Source organism: Pangasianodon hypophthalmus, chromosome 17, assembly GCF_027358585.1.
Source record: "Pangasianodon hypophthalmus isolate fPanHyp1 chromosome 17, fPanHyp1.pri, whole genome shotgun sequence".
In the NCBI taxonomy this organism is placed as follows: Eukaryota; Metazoa; Chordata; class Actinopteri; order Siluriformes; family Pangasiidae; genus Pangasianodon; species Pangasianodon hypophthalmus.
This window is the reverse complement of record NC_069726.1, coordinates 21,120,774-21,141,780: the sequence shown is the minus strand read 5'-3', so window position 1 is coordinate 21,141,780 and position 21,007 is coordinate 21,120,774. Positions and strand designations below refer to the sequence as shown.

At 38.3% G+C, this 21,007-nt stretch overlaps 2 protein-coding genes across 3 annotated transcripts in view; one reads left to right on the top strand and one right to left on the bottom strand.

The window, feature by feature from the left end:
* gnaz (guanine nucleotide binding protein (G protein), alpha z polypeptide) overlaps window positions 1-4,326 on the bottom strand; it is a 98,509-nt gene extending 94,183 nt beyond the window's left edge. The window contains exons 1-2 of one of the 2 annotated variants that reach the window (XM_026942605.3): window positions 3,355-4,326; window positions 1,446-1,502 (exon numbers count right to left, since the gene is read on the bottom strand). The gene's annotated coding sequence lies outside the window, so the exon portion shown is untranslated. Of the gene's footprint in view, window positions 1-1,445 lie in introns of both variants that reach the window. The other variant, XM_053241137.1, reaches the window with a different exon arrangement.
* The window catches only part of sppl3 (signal peptide peptidase 3), a 44,516-nt gene that overhangs the window by 8,508 nt on the left and 15,001 nt on the right, over window positions 1-21,007 (top strand). The window contains exon 2 of the mRNA XM_026942600.3: window positions 16,882-16,959. Within this exon, the coding sequence (XP_026798401.1) occupies window positions 16,882-16,959 (78 nt within the window). The remainder of the gene's footprint in view (window positions 1-16,881; window positions 16,960-21,007) is intronic.

The window sequence follows — 21,007 nt, the reverse complement described above, 5'->3', positions numbered from 1 at the left end:
TGATAATCATTCCCTTACCAGCCTCTCTCTCTCTCTCTCTCTCAAAACACAACCTATCATTTTACAGAGAACTGGAAAGTGTAAATTCCTCGGTCCTGATGACTTTCCTGAGCTGGAAAACTTTGACTGTTGTAAAGTGCTTAAAACTCTAAATGTCGCCACATCGATGATTATCGTTTTATTTTGTTAAACGACATGTTTTTAAATAGTATGCTTATTATTAGTCTTAGATTATGTAGAGTGTCTCCTGTACACGTTCCTGTGTATGAGCTGTTACTATAGAAACAATAACACATTACAATGAGTGCATTAATGTTAACCTGTTGTTCATGTTACAGCTGGAACTATTTCCTGAGCTGTGCTGTTGTACAAAAATAACACACACCATCTGACCAATCGGTTTCGAGAATTCAGCTGTGCTGCAGTATAAAGACACATGAATTGTGAGCACAGTTACAATATGATTCCTTGTACAGCCTGAGTGAAAGGTCCAGAATTAGAAAGCATGCTGCCTGCTTATGTTTAAACCTCAATAAAAAGCTGATGCTGGCAGTTTTGAGCTTCGGTCTACAAAGTGTGCATTGTTGTGTTGGTTTTTCATACTGAAGGTATTTTTGTGTGCTGTTTAGTTGCCACTCATCTGCCAGATACACGCGCGTTACCTGTTATAAACCTCTCACAAGCCGGGTAGAGCAGAGCCTGTATTTATCAAAACCTATAGAGAAGAAAATTACACATAAATGCTTGAAAGTACTGACTGACACGTTTGTGCTGCTCTTACACCTGAGAGTGAAAAATTTTATTAAGATTTTTAATAGATTAGAGTGCTCGTAACTCCATAAAAGAGGTCTTTAGAAGAGGATGAGAGATGTCCTAGCGAGTTGGCCTGAATGACAATAAATAGGTTAAGCAAGAATGTCGATAGAACCCGCGTATTTGTGTTACAGATCTCCAGCCGGACATGAACTCTCTCTCTCTCTCTCTCTCTCTCTCACTCACACACATGGTTGAAACACTTTTTGCATTTTGTTTTTTTATTTTTAAACATTTGGTGCTACAACTGTAATGCAATGATCTGATAATTTTGGACTTTATATAATTTTTTTTTTTTTTTTGTGAAAACCTTTGAGACAAGAGTAAGAGAGAAATGATGTCACATAATTGCATATTAATCACATCAAAAGACAAAAGGTTAACGAACACTGGTATGCAATGTCTACGAGTATACCTTCAGCAGGGTTTTAAAATAGTTTTTAAAATAGGGAAGCTCAGAAGTCTTTGTTGCTTTCTGAATAACGCATTTTATCTGGAGCACAAATGGCACCCAAATTACGACCTATTTAATGAGTTGGAATGTATTTTATATTTCGAAGTATCCGCGGTGACTGTGTAAGAGAATAACTGTATGTCGTAGTATATCGTATAACCGGTTGTCAGGTACATACCTGCTTTGCAGATGGTTGAAACCAGAGCACCAAGATTCATCTCTAACCCCGTCAGACCTGGTGGGACAAGATTCCACACTGTCTTTATTGCGTTCAGTGCGTGCACTGTGAAGTAAAAGCATTGTATACATGTGCGTATATACATAAATGTATAAACACACACACACACAGGATATAAAAAGCATTCAGTCTCATGCTCAAAAGTAATCATCATACAGCTTTCATCAATGAAATTATTCTGATTAACCCCAAATAAAGACCAGCTGTTTCTGTAGGATTTTCTTCACATCTTCTTGGTTTCATCTGACTTCTGAAGCCATGGTCTGCAAAGAGCTTACAAAGCCTGTATAGGTCCCACTGTCGAAAGGTATCGATCAGGAGAGAGGTACAGAAAATTTCCAAAAGACTGTGAAGGCCATCATAAACAAGTGGAGAAAATGGAGTGCCACAGTGACATCACCAAGAATAGGACATCCCTCCAAAATTTATAAAAGAACAAGACAAATACTTACCAGGGAGGCTACCAAGAGACCTACAGCAACATTAATGGAGCTGCAGGAATATCTCTCTGCATGTGACAACAATCTCTCAAGTTCTTCACATGTCTGGGTGATGGGGTAGGGTGGCTAAAAGGAAGCCCCTTCTCACAAAAAACATCCAAGCTCTAAATCAAACTAAATCTCACCAAACTATGTTACAAAATGTGCTATAGTCTAATGAGAGCAATTCCAAAAGTTATGTTTGTTTGGTGCAAAAAAAAAAAAAAAAAAAACACCAGAACACCATCCCCATGGTGAAGCATGGTGGTGGCAGCATTGTGCTTTAGGGCTGCTTTTCATCAGCCAGAACTGGGGTTTTATCAAGGTCGAGGGAATCATGAATAGCTACAAATACCAGTCAATTTTAGTGTAAAACATTCAGGTGTCTGCTAGTAAACTGAAGGTGAAATTTCTTTTCATATCTGAGTACAACAATGACCCAAAGCATACATCCAAATCAACAAAGGAATGACTTAACCAAAAGAAGATCAATGTTTTTGAAGGGCTTAGCCAGAGCCCAGACCTGAATCCAACTAAAAATCTGTGGGGTGGCCTGAAGCGGGTTGTGAACAGCAGATGCCCTCACAATTCGATGGATCTAGAATGTTTTTGCAAGAAAGAGTGGGAAAATATTGCCAAGTCAATATGTGCCACGCTGATCGACTCTTAGCCAAAAAGACTGAGTGGTGAAATAAAATCAAAAGGTGCTTCAACAAAGTATTAGTTGAGGGGCATGCACACTTATGCAACCAGGTTATTGTAAGTTTTTTATTTTTCCTTTTTTTTTTTATTTTTCCCTAAAATGGTTCTGGTTTTCCCTCAATTTTTATACGTTGTAATTTCACATTGAGGGTGGAAAAAGTTCTGACATGATTTATCTTGGTTTCATTTATTTACATCACAAAAACTTGCTATTTTAACAGGTGTGTGTAGACTTGTTATATCCGCTCTGTGTGTGTGTGTGTGTGTGTGTGTGTGTGTGTGTGTGTGTGTGTGTGTGTGTGTATAAAATTAAGAAGGCGCCGATACTGATAATTCTTTATATTTGGAAGCTGATAACAGATATGAATCTAAACCTTGACATAAAGTTTTGAGAGTCTGATTCAGGCAAACATGTACAGTGGACAACTGCTTTTATTTTAATACCTTAACTGCAAAAAACAAGGAAACTACATGGCGACGTTTCTTTCATTTCCCAAAATCATTTACCAAATGTAGCTTACTTTGAACCAGTTAAAGATTCCTTATCTTTTAAAATTAATTTTACATTCATATGGCCAACTTTCTTTATAAAAGAAAAAATCTATTGGCTGACAAAAAATAAAATAATGCATAAATAATGAAAACAATCATTGGACAACATTACTTACAGAAAGAATCAAAATGCATGTGCCGTAAATTTTGGGATAAATTCTCCCTATCGCCGTACAGTCGGAAATTCTGCGCTGGCTCAGAACTCCTTCGTTTACGGTTAACTGAAATGTATCAGCCATGCAACCAAGACTGTTCAAACCACAATCTTCCACGGCTTCAGCCATATTTTGGGCGTTATCTCAGAACACAACATGCACCTTATCTTTCGTTAGGTTCTGCTGAAATAACATGCTCCTGAGTGCTATGGCAGAGAGAGCCTAAGCATTCTTGTGCATGCAGCATTCCTCTCTGTCAGAACGCTGTATGTCAGTAGTAAAACTCATATCGGTTACATTTTTGCTCAAAAGCGTACGGATATGTATAAAGCGGGGAGCAAAACATCAACCGTCAGCTAGGGAGAGAGTAGCGGGGTTCAATAAATTTGGTGAGCCAACGAAATCCATGGTCCTGAACAATGCTGAAAGGCTGGTCATCAAGTGCAATCATTTCCATAACTTTGCATGTGATAGCTTTTGTTTTGGCACTATCCTTGTGGAATTTCATCATACTGTAGTGTTTGTTGTACTGGCTAACGTTGATAATGGGTAGTGCTGTTGTTTGTTTGGCAGTAACATTTGTCGGATAATCGTTATAAATTCCGGGATGGCAAAACATCAGATGAGTAATTAAATTAGTTGTATTGAAGTTTTTTGTTCTACTGCCTCCTCGCATTACCTCACATAGGCAGGTGTTGCAAACTGCAGTTCTGATGTCCTCTTTTTTTTTTCCACTGTGAAAAACTCCCACACAGCCAGCATTGCGTCTTCTTTCTAGCATCAGCTCTTCTGATGCGTTCATAGTGTGCTGAATGCAGACGTGTCGCATGTGGAAGGCACCAACCAAAACCCACGTGGCGAACAGTGCGCATCTGAAGTGGTTCAACTGGAGAAAATAATATATATATATCAACCAAATTTTCTTATAGGACTGATAACAATAACGTTAACATTAATCAGCTGATACCGACGTGGCTGACGATATATCGTGCATCCCTGTTTGTTTATATATATATATATATATATATATATATATATATATATATATATATATATATATATATTACACACACACACACACACACACACAAACACATAAACGAGCATGTTGTAGAAGCAGCAATGCAAGCCCAAGCCATGACACTACCTCCACCATGATTGACGGATGAGCTCGTATGTTTTGGATCATAAGCAGATCCTTTTTCTCCACACTTTGGCCTTTCCATCACTTTGGTAGAGATTAATCTGGAATCCAGAACTTTTGTGGCTCGTCTTTGTATTTCTTTGCAACTTCCAATCCGGCCTTCTGATTCTTACTGCTGATGAGTGGTTTGCATCTTGTGGAGGTTGTTGCTGCTGTCACTCACTTTCATTGTTTGGGTTTTTCTTCACATAGTTTGTCATTAGCTGCTGTTGTTTTCCTGGGCTAAATGTTCAATGTCTGTCTGGTTGTTAGCACACCAGTGGTTTCTTTCTTTTTCAGGATATTCTAAATTGTTGTATTGCCTAATGCTTGTGCAGTGGCTCTGATCGATTTTCCTTTTCTTCTCAGATTCAAAATGTGTTGCTGTTTTCCCCATAGACAGCTCTCTGGTCTTCATGTTAGTTTACCCTTTTTAAAAAATGCAGTCTTCACAGATGAAACCCAGGGCTCAAACCAAGAGTCGACGTTCACAGTTATTAATGTAACAGGGCACATCTGGGCAACATGAAACACCTGTCAGTCAATTTTCCACTATGTTTGATCACTTGAAAAATGGGTGGATTCAAACAAAAGGTGCCAAGTCCAAGTTGTTGGAAATTCTGATCCATCATCTCATAGATGTCAAACCCGGATGTCTTCAGTGTATAGCAAAACAATCAATTAGTCTTGCTGTTCCTGTTTTTTCGGAGGGGTGTATGGGGGTGAGGAGCGTTCTGCTTGATGCATTTGCAAAGAATCAGCTGACTGACAGGAGTAACTAGTTTGGATGTTTCTGTAATGATAACATCTGCCTGCAATATGCAAAGTTTTTCTATTTTTTTTTCTTTTTTTTTTTTTTTTCAAAACCTTAATGTACCTCATTAGAACTAAATTAATGTAGTGTCCAGACACAGCTTCCTGTATTAATCTGAAGAGGCTTGAGATAGTTAGAGAAAATTCGTACAGTGCTTTAATACTGACTTGTATATGAGCTTATTTATTAATACTGACTCATAAATGAGCTAAGGCCTGCATGATTCTTGATGAAATGGCAAATAGTATGCATGTATAACTTTGTATAATTATTAAATTCTTACATTGGCTTGGCAGAACGTAGCGCTGTTGTCCTAGTTAATGTTTGTGAATTTGAATAAAGATTTACTAGGGTGTGATTTACTGCACGTTTTTACTACAAATAACTAAAAAAAGCATTGATGCCGATATCCGAATAGGTCCGATACTGTGCTCATTTACACGTACTGTAAAAATGCACCAATACCACGTGATACTATGTGTAAGTGTAGGTTATTGTGCAAATGAACACATGACACAAAATGACAGCTATTTGGACGTGTTTCACGATCAATGATCGAACCAAAGCGCAGTGCAAACTGTGCACAAGAGGAGGAACCATGTTTGAGAGATTGTGTCCAACATGACATTGTCCTATCATGATCCCTAGCTATTGTCGATTGGTGATGTCGTCTGTGGCTTTGAGGTGGATAAGAAGGGGGGCATGGTCAGACATGCGTAACGTGTGGCATGTGTACATTTCATCATTACAGCGGAAAAAAATACCAGAAGCTGGTTATGAGTCAGGTGTAGCTGCTAGCATTAGTGTTTACTCCGGTGTTTTTCTTAATTACTCGTTACCAAGATCAGGAGTGAATAGTAAATAGTCAGATTATTCACGGCAACGTCATAACATCTTAAACGTAAAATTCAACACAAGGAGTTCGATGCGATTAGCACACAGCAGCAACTGAGGCCGCTAGCTGAGTGGAACTAACCACTCTTATGCAGGATTGATCTAGAAGATCAGCTGATTATTGGTCCAGTAAGAGATTCGATGCAATGAAAACACTAAAACCTTCTTTACATACAGCTGTACAGAAGCGCTTTTCCGAAGTGAAACTAAACCCGATCTTCACTGCAACCCTGCTCGATCCACAGTGACTAACGTAACTAGCGATTGCGTTTCATTAAAATTCAACTCGCAAACGTTATAAAGAGCGAGCCTTGTAGCGTAATTACATGAACACGCACATCTTCATGCATTTATGCTACAAGGCTCGCTTGCACCAGGGAAACATAACCCGAAATAAATAAAATGTTCTGTGATAATCCATTAATGCTTGGTTACTCATTTTGACGAGCTTCAAAAACACATATTCGGTGTGAAAAAAGCAGTATTGATGAATCTTTAATCGTATTAAAGTGCTGAGAGTGCAGTGTGCCCTTCCCAAGTTCTAAGGAAACCTGCAATATTACTTAAATAATTAGTCAAGGTGATGTTTCTGTTCTTGGGCACTTGCAGGTGAAAATGGGTCGTGATATAAACACGTGATAAAAACACGTCAGTTATTCGTTGTTTGTTTAATCTGGAATTTAATATTTACCACATAGTATTAAACATTTGTGTAGGATGAGAGCAGCCTCACACTGCTCACAAAAATTGCTTTCCTGCGTTGTTTTTCCCGTTTTTCTTCTGTAATCCTGCTGTGCTTCAGATGCATAGGTGTGAGGTCATGTGGTACAACGTGGATAAAGAGGAATACAGTGTTTTCTATGCAAATGCTGCAAAATCGACGCTGTTCTCAAATCAGATGAAATCAAGAAAAGAATCAAGGTTGCAATGTCTACAAAGATGTATAACGAGGTTAAAAAGATTTCAGCACGGTAGATCAGATATGTGTAGTGCTTCTTGTTAAGTTGCCCCTCATGTGCCAGTTATACACACGTACATACTTATCGCATCATGAAATCCTGGTATTGTAAAATCAAGTCAGTAACCGGTACACTTCATGAGTGTGACCTCAGTGGTGATGTGTCTTGGCAACACGTTGTAGCATAGCATAGCGCTTACTTTCACTTCGTCTGACTAGAGTGAGACGAGGCGTAGGATCTGGGTTTGTTTTCCTGTTGTATGTTGCGTTGACGATTAGTTGTATGGCGGAATTTTTTTATCCAGTGCTGCTGGGGATTAGAGGGAAGTGTAACACAATATGACACAGTGACTAGAACTGTGACTCAAACCGCATGCTTGTGTGCTATTCTAGTTTTTTAAGATTTAACAGTAGCCATATTTCCCTGTTACAGCTAGTGTTTGAATTTAAAAACCTATCGGGTAGCCTTGAAAACCACCATCTTTGAAGCCTAAGGTTGTAGTTTTCGATTTGTGATGCAGCAATAATATTTATTATATACTGTATATAATTTTTATACTCTCTACCTGGCTGCTGCGCCTTGTGTTTACATTTGCAGCAACTTACATTGTTACTCTTCTGCACTACTGTCATCTGATTGACTTTCTACCAGAACTGTGTACGAGTCGGCGCTGCACTGGAACTCACTCTGCCCATTGTCTTGTTTTTCGGGAGTTTTGTACTGTCTTGTCCTGTCTGCACATGTTTGCACTGTGCACTTTATGTAAATATATTAGTCTCCTGTAGTTCTGTGTTTGTTTTATGAAGCACCTTGGTCCTGGAGGAACGTTGTTTCATTTCACTGTGTACTAACTAGCTGTATATGGTTGAAATGACAATAAAAGCCACTTGACTTGACTTGACTTGAGCACATGATGATAACGGATTGTCAATAGTCGCAATGACAACGGAAAGCTTGTAACACCAACAATTCTATTTTGCTTATTTCTGACTTCAAACTGTTGTATTTTACAAAACAGTTGGGGGTGGTCTTCGTAAGCTCATCTAGAGGGCGGGGCTTATTCATTCCCACGCTGTCAAAACACGCCTTGGTGCTGGTTTATCTGGCACAAACACAATCGTCTATTTGACATTGGTGAGAGATCAGCGAAGATCAGGCTTATACAGTTTTACAGGTCAGGTAGTGGTGGGAGGTTTACCGCTAGGGCTACAAATGGAAGAAACTCATGGGTATTGTTGTGGTGGAGGTGGTACCGCTGTAGTAAAAGAACTCCAAAGACAACTAATATACATGTATATATTATCTGCAGCACATGCGGCTGTGGTTTTCAGCTACCCAAAGCTGTTCTTTTTTTTTTTTTTTTTTTTTTCTTCCCCTTTCTTTGATTTCGGTATTCCGTAAGGGTATTTTGGTTTCCTTACTGTGGTGTAAGTGGCACTGATTGTCAAGTTAAACACCCTCAAGCTGATTTAGCATTAATCTTGCGTCAAACTACGAAAATTAAGTCTTGGAGCTTTAATCTTGAATTATTCTTTTCAGTTAACATTGGCTGGGACGTTGTTACTTTATTGAAGCTCAGAGCTCCATTTGGTACTTTTACACTCCCAGCCCAAAAAAATAAGCTCAGTCTGCACAAAGGCACTACATTTATATTAAATTTATATTACTGGTTATAACACTAAATGAGTTTTTTTTTTTTTTTTTTTTTTTTTTTTTTTTTTTTTAAACTTTTTAATCAGCGCTCCATCGCTTCACAATTAAACACATGCTGAGCAAATACAAAGACGTAAGACAGACACAGCCTGTGTTATAGAACAGACAGACTTTCTGCATTAAGTTATGTCGTGGGTACAAACACAGACGGCTTTATAAAAATTTAGATCAGCTCCCAGGAATTAAAGGACATGCTCATTTTGCCTGAACAAATGAACGAAACGCGTCGGGTCAGCCAGCGGCTGGTGACGCAGATGGACACGGGGGCGTTAAAACAGGAAAAAGGCTGCTGGAATTGCCCTTTAAAGAGAAACTAACAGAGCCTGTGTGTGTGTGTGTGTGTGTGTGTGTGTGTGTGTGTGTGTGTGTGTGTGTGTGTGTGTGTTTAACATCTCCATGCTGCTGTGCTGAGACAAGGACGCGTCCCAGAATATTTGGCATGAAATCCCAAACATTTTGTGTTGATATGGAAACCGGCCGGACAGGGATGATGGAGTGCTAGTGGTTATCACTTTTAATCCTGCAGATGTATTAAAGATCTACAGGTGGAGTTTGTAAACACGTGTAGTCGTGGGTCAAGTATAAACCCAGCCTTTGCTGTAGTAAAGTGGATTGATATTTATTAAAAGCGTCACTATAAACCTATAATTTATGTTCCAGCCAGAACTACTGTCCGAGTCGTCCGGAGCTTCAACAGCGCTGTGCTATAATGAAAATATAACCTATTAGAACGTGTGCATTAACATAAACCTGGGTGGTTGTTGTTGTTTTTTTTTTTTGTTTTTTTTTGCTGCACTACTACTACTAGAGCATGCAGCATGATTTCCAGAAGTTTACACACCTCTGACACAGCTGGTGTGGATTGAAATGCTTGTTAAAATGGAAGCATGACTGCTGTGTGTTGGGGGGGAAAAAAGCACTTCAGAAATGCATCCGGTGTGAATTAACCTTCAGACTGTTGTAGGGCTGAGTGTCAGGAAAAACACTCGAGAATATAAGTGAGGAGGAACTGGTTACTCAAAACTGGAATGTCTGTCGGCACTTTAGATTTAAACAAGATCCATCTCAGGCTGACGTTTAAAACATGTCGAGCAGGGATGATGACTTTTCTTGATTGTTGTTTTTTTTTTTTTTTTTCTTTTTAAATAAATTGTACTTACGAGAGTAGTTTAATCTTATTGACAGCTTGGATTTTTTTGTGGCTGAATATCAAATGGTGTGCACTTCATTTAGTAGAGCGTACAAGGTGATTGTAGAATACTATAAAAATGGTTTGTTTGTTTGTTTGTTTGTTTTATTGGCGTAATTACAGCGTCGATGAATCATTGCGGCGCATGTGCACATTATTCCATAAAGTCGCTTGCTTATAGTTAACCCTCTGTTTGAATGGCATTCTTGGACTCGTTCATAACTGAGACACGCCTAGATTTAAACACAGATTGTGTAAATGTGTGTGTACGTCTGAGCGCTGAAAACCGATGCGTGTATTTTCAATATTAATTCCTCACTAGGCCTCTTAAATAAACTCTAAAAAAAAAAGATTGTTTTGACTCAAAAAATACTGAAATGGACTGTCACTACATTTCTGGATCCAAGTGCTTTAAGCGAGGATGCATCGGTAGGATCGTTATTTTCATCGTAAAGAGCCGTACGGCCAAAAACCTCACTTTACCCTGAATGTAGCCACTCAGATGTTTGCATCTTTAGTTTTCTAGCTAACAGTTAATGGAAGATTAGAGCCTCCTGTTTAGCATCATGCAAACCTTATGTCTAAATTGTCTCAAACAGACTTGCTTTTGTGGTTTTACACACACACACACACACACACACACGTTTGTTCGTTTGTTATTCGTCTTCAGTAAGCGCATTGTCAGGGTTACATGGATCCAGATCTTATCCCCAGATACTAGGGGTGGGGGAGATGATCATCTGTTCGATGACTCGTGATGCTTTCTTGAAAGATTCTGCATCAAAACAAGATAGCTAAGAATTGATTTTTAAAAATGCAGTTTTTTAAAACTTTTTTCCCTGTAAGTCAGATTCTGGAAGCTACATACCTACACAGACATGAGCCCTGTCCGGACAGGATTAAATTTACATCGAGCTCTGGGGTAATTTCCTGTTTTACATGTGCTGCTCTGTGATTTTATTACTGTCTGGATCAGCCATGTCTGTGTTTTTCTTTGTCTTCTTCTGAGAATGTTACAGGCCTACTGTTTTTTTTGGTCAGATTCAGCAGTCATCTGATCATTTTAGTCTCATACAGAATGAAAAATGGATGCTTTAGAAGAGGCGCTCGGCTATATAGTTTGGCTGAGCGGTAAAACCTTGAATACACACACTACCTGGAAAAGCATTTTCAGGAAGCGAGAGAAAAAAATCATTAAGAAAAGTAAAATTTCTCACGCGCATTAAAGGAGCCGTTATAATGACAGCTGCATGTATAAAGTATTATTTTAAATTTGCGTATGCACAACATCAGTGTTTAGCTTTCTATAAATAATGACTAGTTGCATCACTGCCAGTTCTTTGAATATTTAATGTGAAATGCTGATAAATTTATACTGTAAATTATTTAATAGTTTATATAACTGCTAATCATTAACCGTTAATAATTTATCAGCATCTAACGTTATATATTAACAGAACTGATCACATGACGCAAACATCAGGGTTCGTAGAAAATACAACCCACTAGAAGCTTTTATCGCTGATGCAAGACGTGTCAAAAATGAATTACATTCATCTCTCTGATAAACTAATCCTATCCGAATAGGGCTTACGAATTTCCAGAGATTATTAAGTGTTTTGCTTTATTAGGGTAGAACCTGTATCTGTAAATCTGTACTGACTGACAGACTTATAGTGACGGAGCACCAGCTTTGATAAATGAGGCCCAGTGTCAGTATGGTCAGTCTTTGTCACTATAAAATGAAAGAGTGTGTGAGGAAAAGAGGTGTGCTGAGGCACAAAAACAAAAGAGGAACCATTTTTGAATCAGTATTTTGAAAACAATTTGGTGCTGAGGTCATTACACTGTGACCATCCTTGAAACTGTAAGAGGACGTATATTAAAAAATGAGAGAGGTGGTCAGGGTTTCAGGTTTGTTTATTTTAGTGCTTTTCTTCCCCCACACACTCGCTTCCCAGGTCATCGCAGTCCATCCTGACATAATGGCTTATTTTCTTCTTATGTCCCGGAGAAATTTGGGCTGGAAAGTTGTTTTTAGACTCCCGGCTTCACCGCTGATGATAGTTTTTCCAACACCCACTAATGATCTGGTTTTCTTTATCTCCTCCTCGTACTCGCAAAAACCCGACTCACAATACATCACATTACATCACCAGTCCGGATTTCAGCTATTTCAGCTTTGCAGAGAGGTGTTGATGTTTACTCTGCACTGATTTGGTGGCTTTTTTCCTCTCTCTCTTATTCACTCCGTCCTACAGACCAACTTGACACATCATTATCATTATCATATTATACATCATAGTTTTTATCTCCTTATTATCACATTAAGTCATAGTTTGGATTTTCTAAATTTTCAAACATGGTGTGTCTGATTTTTAAAGAGATTTCTGGTCAGTTTTTTTCCCCTCCCTTTATCCAATAGCTGTGGGTTTTTTTTGTTGTTTTTTTTTTTTTTCCATTCAAATGTTTTGTGATGTTTTATGCCAAAAAGTCAGCAATCTGTTTTGTTTTTTTTTTTCTTTTTTTCCCATCAGCTACATTTTTATGAAAATCCTAAAGGTCAAATAAGTGATTAGTGAGAAATGACTAAAGTACCTGGAGTGAACTGTTTTAATATTTGATATTTATACCACTGTCAGATTCTTGATTCTGATTGGTCAGAAGGTGTTGATTCATTTCCTGTAACAGCAGAGCTGATCAGATTCCTGTAACGCGCTTGTTCTAATACTTTATCATTTCTATGTTGAAGTGGAAGCACAACACAAACGGATTATACCCTTTCTAATAATTGATACAAAAGATTTATTTATTTAATGTAAAGAGACATTTATTTAACATTTATAGAAGGAGTCTCCAGTGTCAGAGTTCACACTTTCTGGTTTCTGGGTAACACGACCAACTGCTTTTTGGCTTATCTAATAAAATGAGGCTTCTGAGGATGCAGACATGTTTTGTGGATGTTCTACAACATTAAATGCAACTATAAATAATAGGACGAGTCATACTTTAATAAATATTGTTAGGGTTTTAGAATGACATTTCCACCTCGGTCAAGATTTAAAAAAAATAAATAAATAAAAAACGATTGCGTTTACCCACCTAGTATCAGACTTTTCCATGATTTTTCCCTTTTCGGGTATTTTTATTCACACTTTCAAAATTTGCATAAGGGAGCTAGATGGAAAAACCCTACAAAGTCCCAAATAAACACAATACATCCCAGTTCAGATTTTTTTTGTTTGTTTGTTTGTTTCCGACCCTTTTACTGTGAATCTTGTCTGATAATTATATTATGATCTCTGCCTTTTTGATTTTAGATTTTTTTTGCATCTTAATTTCTTTGGTTTCTCTTTTCCTCCTCTTCACACTCACTCCTGCAATCCAAATTGTTACATTTCCTTAAAATCCAATCTTGTCTGCTTCTGATTAGGCTTGTGAGATCATCTGCCATCGTCCTGTCACTTCCCCTAATGTTGCAGCCGGTGTGCCCTGTAAGTGGTAATTTGCGAGTTGTAATGAAAAAAAAAACATGGATGCCTCCACAGAAGCATGTCTCTTGTTTGCCCTGTCAGAGCATGTAAAGTGCATAAAAAGCTACTGAAATCGCAGCAAGGCAACAACAGCGGACACAACAAGTAGCTTAGCAACAAGCTAGCTGGCTAACGTTAGATGAGTGGTAGATGAATGATAACTGAAGGCAGGATTGTAAATGAGTAATTAGCTATAAATAATCTCATTGTAATCATGAAGTAAATTCTAGAAACTATGCATGAATTTGCTCTGTGCTGGACAGCAGTGACGTTTGAAACAACACGTTTCATTTTCTTTGGTGAAGCTCGTGTTTTGTGAAGATTTTCACGGCTTTATTGAGATACAACACGATTTATTTTTGTCAGTCTTAATGCTGCAGACACCACGTTTTCCAGCAGCCACTTAAATCGTCTGACTTGACCGCCATCGCCATAGATGGAATCCACGGCCGTTTCCCGATACTATCGTCATTTCAAGCCTGCTTGTATTTTGTGAAATTGCATTCATTCCAATAAAAAGGTCAATAGATTCACATCGATGGAAACATTGTGTGTGAAACTTTGTGCCTAGATGAACTTTGATACATGAATTCACAGCGTCGTCCAATAGCAAAACAGCTTCAGCAGAGTAGGTGTTTTTTTTGTTTTTTTTTTAAATGGAGAAATGAAGGAGAACTTTTCATCTTTTGTCGTAGATCATTTCCTCTGAGGCAAGGCAGTGTTCTGGTGCGTCCTTAAGAATCCTTGTTGATCTAGGGATATGATGTGATTTTTTTTTTTTTTTTTTTTTTTTTTTTTTTGGGCAGAGGTTTGAATGCTGTAATGTGACCCTCACAGGGGCTGAACACATTCCACACCCTCGGTGTGTGTGTGTGCAGGTTTGGGGTCGAGTACTCGGCTCAGTCTAAAGGTTAATGCATCCATAAACACTGTTTGCTTTCTGCATCGTCTCGGTTTTCTCTGTTTGTCCATTCGTCAGCGCGAGGGCACAGGCCTGGACCTGCTGAACACCACGTAACCGAGACTAGACGCAAAAAAAAAAGGCAGCATGGGTTCATAACAGCTGCATTCTCATTTAGTCCAGCTTCAGCTTAACAAGGCTGGATTTTCCTACAAAGTTTCATAAGTGTTTCATTCCATGTGTGCTACAGCGATTACGATTTTGAATTTGTTCATAAACAGGTGCTTTATAACTGTTTTAAAGTTGTGGAAAACGTTAGTTAGTTCCTATTAGCACTTGCATTCTAACAGCGATAAACAGTCAATTCAGCACTTTCTCTTGTTCGTAAGACAGCATGTTAAAGAGAAACTGCGAAACACAAACTCCTCCTTTATTTTGTAACAATTAGTTCAGGTCTCCACTTCCTGTGTGAAGAGTTGACATGTTAAGCAGCCAATCAGGGACATGAAATTGCTTGCTGATTTTTTTTTTTTTTTTTCCCCTCCCCCCCCACCCCCCACCCTGTGGACACTGCTGAGAGGTGACCCAGTTGACATTGTGTGTGTGTGTTTTGTGTGTGAATAAAACTGTAAACAAACGGTTATGCTTTTGGCTTTTTGTGTTCTGAGTTTAGTCAGCATGCACCGTTGCCTCTAACCACTTCCACCCGGCCTCAATGCACGTTTTGTTGCCACTTTACATATTACAAAATGTCAGTGCCAAGGTGCACCCCATGCGGTTCAGAATTTTTTTTTTTTTCTCCCCTCATCGGAAACAAATGAGGAAGTGGAGAGTTCAGCACAGAAGAGTGCTTGTGTTCAGAAACGTGAGCAATTTGAAGCTTTGATTACAGAACTCTATTGGACAATAGTTGTATTCTGGAGTGTTTTTCAGGTGTTTAAAACCTACATGTTGACTTCCCCTGACAACTTGGAACTCTACACCACCTGTGTCATACGAGTGACTATTGTGTAGCAGGAACGGAAATACAGAAACATTGTCGACAGTTTATTAAAATATATAGAGATCACGCTGGTCACGTGATTGCATTCTTTCGAAGAGAGCCTGCAAGGTCTGCACTTAGCTCTGGTTTGCAACAACCAGTGCACATTATACGTTATATGGTTACATGACCACATTATACCTGTTAAAAAGAGCCCTGCAGCAGCTTTCAAACAACACCCAGAGGCCATGGAAAATGGGCATTTTAGCCGACTTTGGAGCTCTATTTCTGCTATTTATGTTTCAGTTGATCATTTGCAGTCCCCAGCTCACACACTTTTTATTCAATCAAAATTTGTTGGGAGAATTTATAAACTTATTTATTTATTGTTAAGATACAGCGAACCTGTAGTGTGTTTTGTTTACAATATTAAACCTCATTATGTAGCTATTTTTGATTTATTTAGATGTATACAGAGAAAAATGCACATTGTTTTGCATTGTTTATGATTCAGAAATAGAAGGAATTCTTTTCAGTCATAATTTTTCTTCATTCAGATTTTGTTCTAAATATTCTGAGAATCGAATCAATGTGAATGTATAAAACTTACATTTTTTCATTTCTATTTATTTTTTTCTTGTTTGTTTGTTTGTTTGTTTTTTTTGGGGGGGGATTAGCCAAATTACATGAGTGGCCATTTACAGCAAGACACTTATTAGACATATTAGACATCTCATTATTTAATTAATTTTACTTAAGTTACTAAAGATGGCGGCAGGTATAGGAACAGTTGAAAAAGTTGACGAGCACATTAACAGTTTTTTTTCTTTTCCCTAAAGCATGTTTAAATGACTATCTTGAGTTACATTTGTATGAAACAAAAGCTTGTTTGCATGAATGCAGGGATTCCTGTTCTTGCCTTTCCACTTGCACAGGTTCAGGTTTGAGTTTTTTTTTAGCCCACTCTCACCAGTGTTCTGAAAAAATGTTGAAATAAAAATATTGCAATAGTAATATGTTTAAAAATAGGTGACCGGCTGCAAATGTGTGCAAAAAATATCTATTTTACCATTTCCAAATATACTTTCAGCTCATTTAAATTTTTATTTATTTATTTATTTTAATTGTGGTTAATATTATTTCTATAAGGATTTGTCATCTTGGTCTCTGATCTCAGTTGAAGAATGAAATAAAGCGAGCTGGACGAGTGATTAAGAAAGCAATTCCATGGGTGCTTCTTCTGACATATCTTTACAAACAACAAAATTTTTTTTTTCTTCTCTCTGACTTTTTTTTTTTCTTTTTTCCCCACCTCTACAGGGCGTACTCCCTTGTCGACTCCAGCCAGGTGTCCACCTTCCTCATTTCCATCCTCCTCATTGTCTATGGCAGCTTCAGGTAAGCTTCTAGAGCTCTGTTTAAAACATACATAAACGTATATTTAATGATGATGAGTGTTTTCGCTGTTCTGACACACCCACTTGACAACAGCAGAGGAGCAGACAGATGAGGGTCTGAAGCTGAGGTGGTTTCATAGCAGGCGCTTCACCCCGCATCCCTCCCCGGCAGAAAAAACTTCTGCCCACCCCCAACACACACACACACACACACACACACACACACAAATTGGATATTAAAGCAAGCACTTAAATTTTTCTAAACACCCACATGTTGAAGCCAACAATGCGATACTTCTGGTTTTTCACAGGTTCTGTTTTTCGATGCAGCAAATAGCAAATGTAAAACTACTATTAATGTGTTATGCAGTTCAACCGGTCGTTTTGTGCTTGCCCCCGCTTTAAATGCGTATTAAATGACTCAGTTGGCAACACAGTGACACCATAATTACCTCACCTACTTCACTCAAGTATAAGGCTAATACATATTATATACTATTAGTAAAGAAAAACTTGCAAGAGGGGGAAAAAAACACCCTCTTTCACTCTTTGTAGTTTAGTCAGGACATACTTGTAGCTCTGTCCAAATTTGTTACATTTTTTTAATTCCAGTGTTGTGCTACTCAGTTTTGTGGGATAAATGGATGGATGGTTTGTGGGATTGATGACTGGATGTTTCCTGGGATTGATGAATGGGTGGTTTGTGGGATAGTAGGGTTGATGGATAGATAGTTCGTGGGGTATTTGGATGCATGATTATCTTTGTAAAGGGAGGGATAGATGTTTTATGGGATACATGGGCAGCTTGTGGTATTGGTGGAAGGATGGATTGTGGCATAGATGGATGGATGGTTGGCTTGTGGGAGATGGATGGATTGTGAGATTGATGGATGGGTGGATCGTGGGATAGATGGTTGGATGGTTTTTTGGATAGGTGGATGGATGATTGGTGCTTTGTTGGAGGGAGTGATGAATGGATGGGTACATAGGATAGTAGGGTGGATGGATGGATTGTTGGTTTGTGGGACAGTGAAAGGAATCAATGGACGGATTGATCATGGGATAGATGGTAAGCTGGATCTATCATGCGATTTATCAATGGGTAGCTCATGGGATATTAAGATGGTTTGATGGATGGTTCAATGGATAGATCCATCCATCCCATAATGAATTGTATCATGAGATGTATGAGTGGATCTTGGGATAGATGGTTGGACAGAGACCTATCATGAAATGGATAGATAGATGGATGGATGGATAGATGGAAGGATGTTTTTTTTTTTGGTTCTTGGGATAGTTGAATTGATGTATAGTTTTTAAAAGCTGTGTTGGGAAGCATGAAGCTGGATCATGTTTTGTCAGAGTTGTGGGTGGTCCTGATCTTCAATAAAAGTTATAGACACTGAAAGACCAGCAGTTGTTTACACTTTGTATTGTATATTGTTTCCATGACAACACTAGAACCTCACTAGAACGCAGTCACACACAGTGTTAAACAGAAACCAACTTGACCAGAATTCAGTCCCTACACACTTCCCCTTCCCACTTCTACATTGGGAAACCCCAGGTTTCATAGCTGAAGCAGAACCGCCATCTAGGGCTGGGTGATAGGATAATATATTCTCCAGATCAGAATAAATTGTTACATTGCACTTTTTTGGAGATATCACGATATCTTTTTATAACATTTATTTAATTGTTTCTGTTTACTATTTTTATTTCTTGTTTATTTAATTACAACCTCGGATTGAATGTATTCAAGTAGTCATTTATTTTTGTAAACATTAAATAGAATTTTTTTTACTTCTTATTTAAAATAGGTCATGTGTAGGTAGAAAGACATGTGCCTTTCTGTATCTGAGGTTTTCTGCGATGACGAGGAGAAGTGAGCAGACGGTGAATTGTTTCTGTGCAAATTGTTTCTCTGCTGCTGCCAAATTGGCCAGGAGACAACTGGACAGAAAAATCCAAAAGAACTGAGTCCTGAAAACGGCCCAGACGCTGGTGATTGAAAAGAGTTTGTGCTTGAATACCTGCTATTATAACGATTACTCGTTTACTGTCGAGTAACGTAGCACCTCCCTAGTCTGTGTTCACGTAACCAGCCTGTCGTACTTTTGGGTCAAACTACCGTAGCTATCACCTTCTAGGTTCGTAGTTTCCAGGCATCCAAAACATGAGACTGGGCATCACATGGGAACTTTTACTTGTCCAGTCGGTTGGCTAATGAATTTATTTATTTGTCTATTATTGCTTGAATGATCATGCAGAAGGTGTCATTTTGCTCCTCACAATGCATCTCATTCATCAAGTTGGATATGAACAGATTTATGCGTTACTCATTCATATCAGCTTTTACAACAATATTGGTATTCATGAAACTCCTGTACATTTGGGAAAACTTTCGTATCCTGCTCCAGAGTGTGTGTAAATCTACACGTAAGAAGACTAACTTAATCCTCGATTGTTGTTTGCGGTGAGGTACTGCACTTTTATAAGTGGATTAAGCTGTCAAGTTCAAATCGCCTATTTATTTCAAATACACATACAAATAAAACTTTTTTAGACTTGTCATTTCATATAGGCTTAAATGGCATTAAGGAAATATTACTTGTGTGTGTGTGTGTGTGTATGTATATATATATATATATATATATATATATATATATATATATATATATATATATATATATATATATATATATACACAGTCAGGTCCAAAAATATTGGGACAGTGACACAGTTTTGGTAATTTTGCCTCTGTACACCACCACTGTGGATTTGAAATGAAGCAGTCAAGATGTGACTGAAGCGTAGACTTTCAGCTTTAATTCAAGGGGTTTAACAAAAATATTGCATTAACCGTTTAGGAATTACAGCCATTTTTTACAGAGTTCCTCCATTTTCACAGGCTCAAAAGTAATGGGACAAACTAATATAATCATAAATATTAGGATTATTCTTATTACTTGGAGGTAAATCCTTTGCAGTCAATGACTACCTGAAGTCTGGACCCCATGGACATCACCAAATGCTGAGTTTCCTCGCTTGAGATGATTTGCCAGGTCTTTACTGCAGCCATCTTCAGTTGCTGCTTGTTTGTGGGTCATTCTGCCTTCAGATTTGTCTTCAGTAATTGAAAAGCAGCTCAGTTGGGTTGAGGTCAGGTGACTGACTCGGCCATTTAAGAACATTTAATTTCCAAGCTCTTGGGCTGCTTTCACAGTATGTTTTGGGTTGTTATCCATCTGTATTGTGAAGTGCTGTCCTATCAGTTTTGCAGCATTTGACTGAATCTGAGCAGAAAGTATAGCTCTGTACACTTCAGAATTCATCCTGCTACTTCTGTCAACAGTCACATTATCAATAAACCCCAGTGACCCAGTTCCATTGGCAGCCAAACATGCCCATGCCATAACACTTCCTCCACATGTTTGACGGATGATGTGGTATGCTTTGGATCATGAGCCCTTCCTTTCCTTCTCCATACTTTTCTCTTCCCATCATTCTGGTACAAGTTAATCTTGCATCAGAACTGGTCAGGCTTTTTTTTAGAGGTTTTTTAGCAAAGTCTAATCTGGCCTTTGTGTTCTTGAGTGTTACCAGTGGTTTGCATCTTGAGGTAAACCGTCTGTATTTACATTCATGAAGGTGGCTCTTGATTGTAGACTTTGACAATGATAGGCCTACCTCCTCCACAGTGTTCCTGACTTGGCTAGATGTTGTGAAGGGGTTGTTCTTCAATAAGAAAAGAATTCTGCAATCATCCACTTTAGTTGTTTTCTGTGGTCTCCCAGGCCTTTTGGTGTTGCTGAGCTCGCCAGTGCATTCCTTCTTTTTAAGAATGTACCAAATTGTTGATTTGGCCCTCCTAAAGTTTCTGCTATCTCTCTGATAGGTCTGTTTTGGTTTTTCAGCCTATTGATGGCCTCCTTCACTTGCATCAACACCTCTTTGGACGGCATATTGAGAGTTCCCATGAACAGCTACCAAATGCAAATTCAACACTTGGAATCAGCTCCAGACCTTTTATCTCCTTAATTTATCAT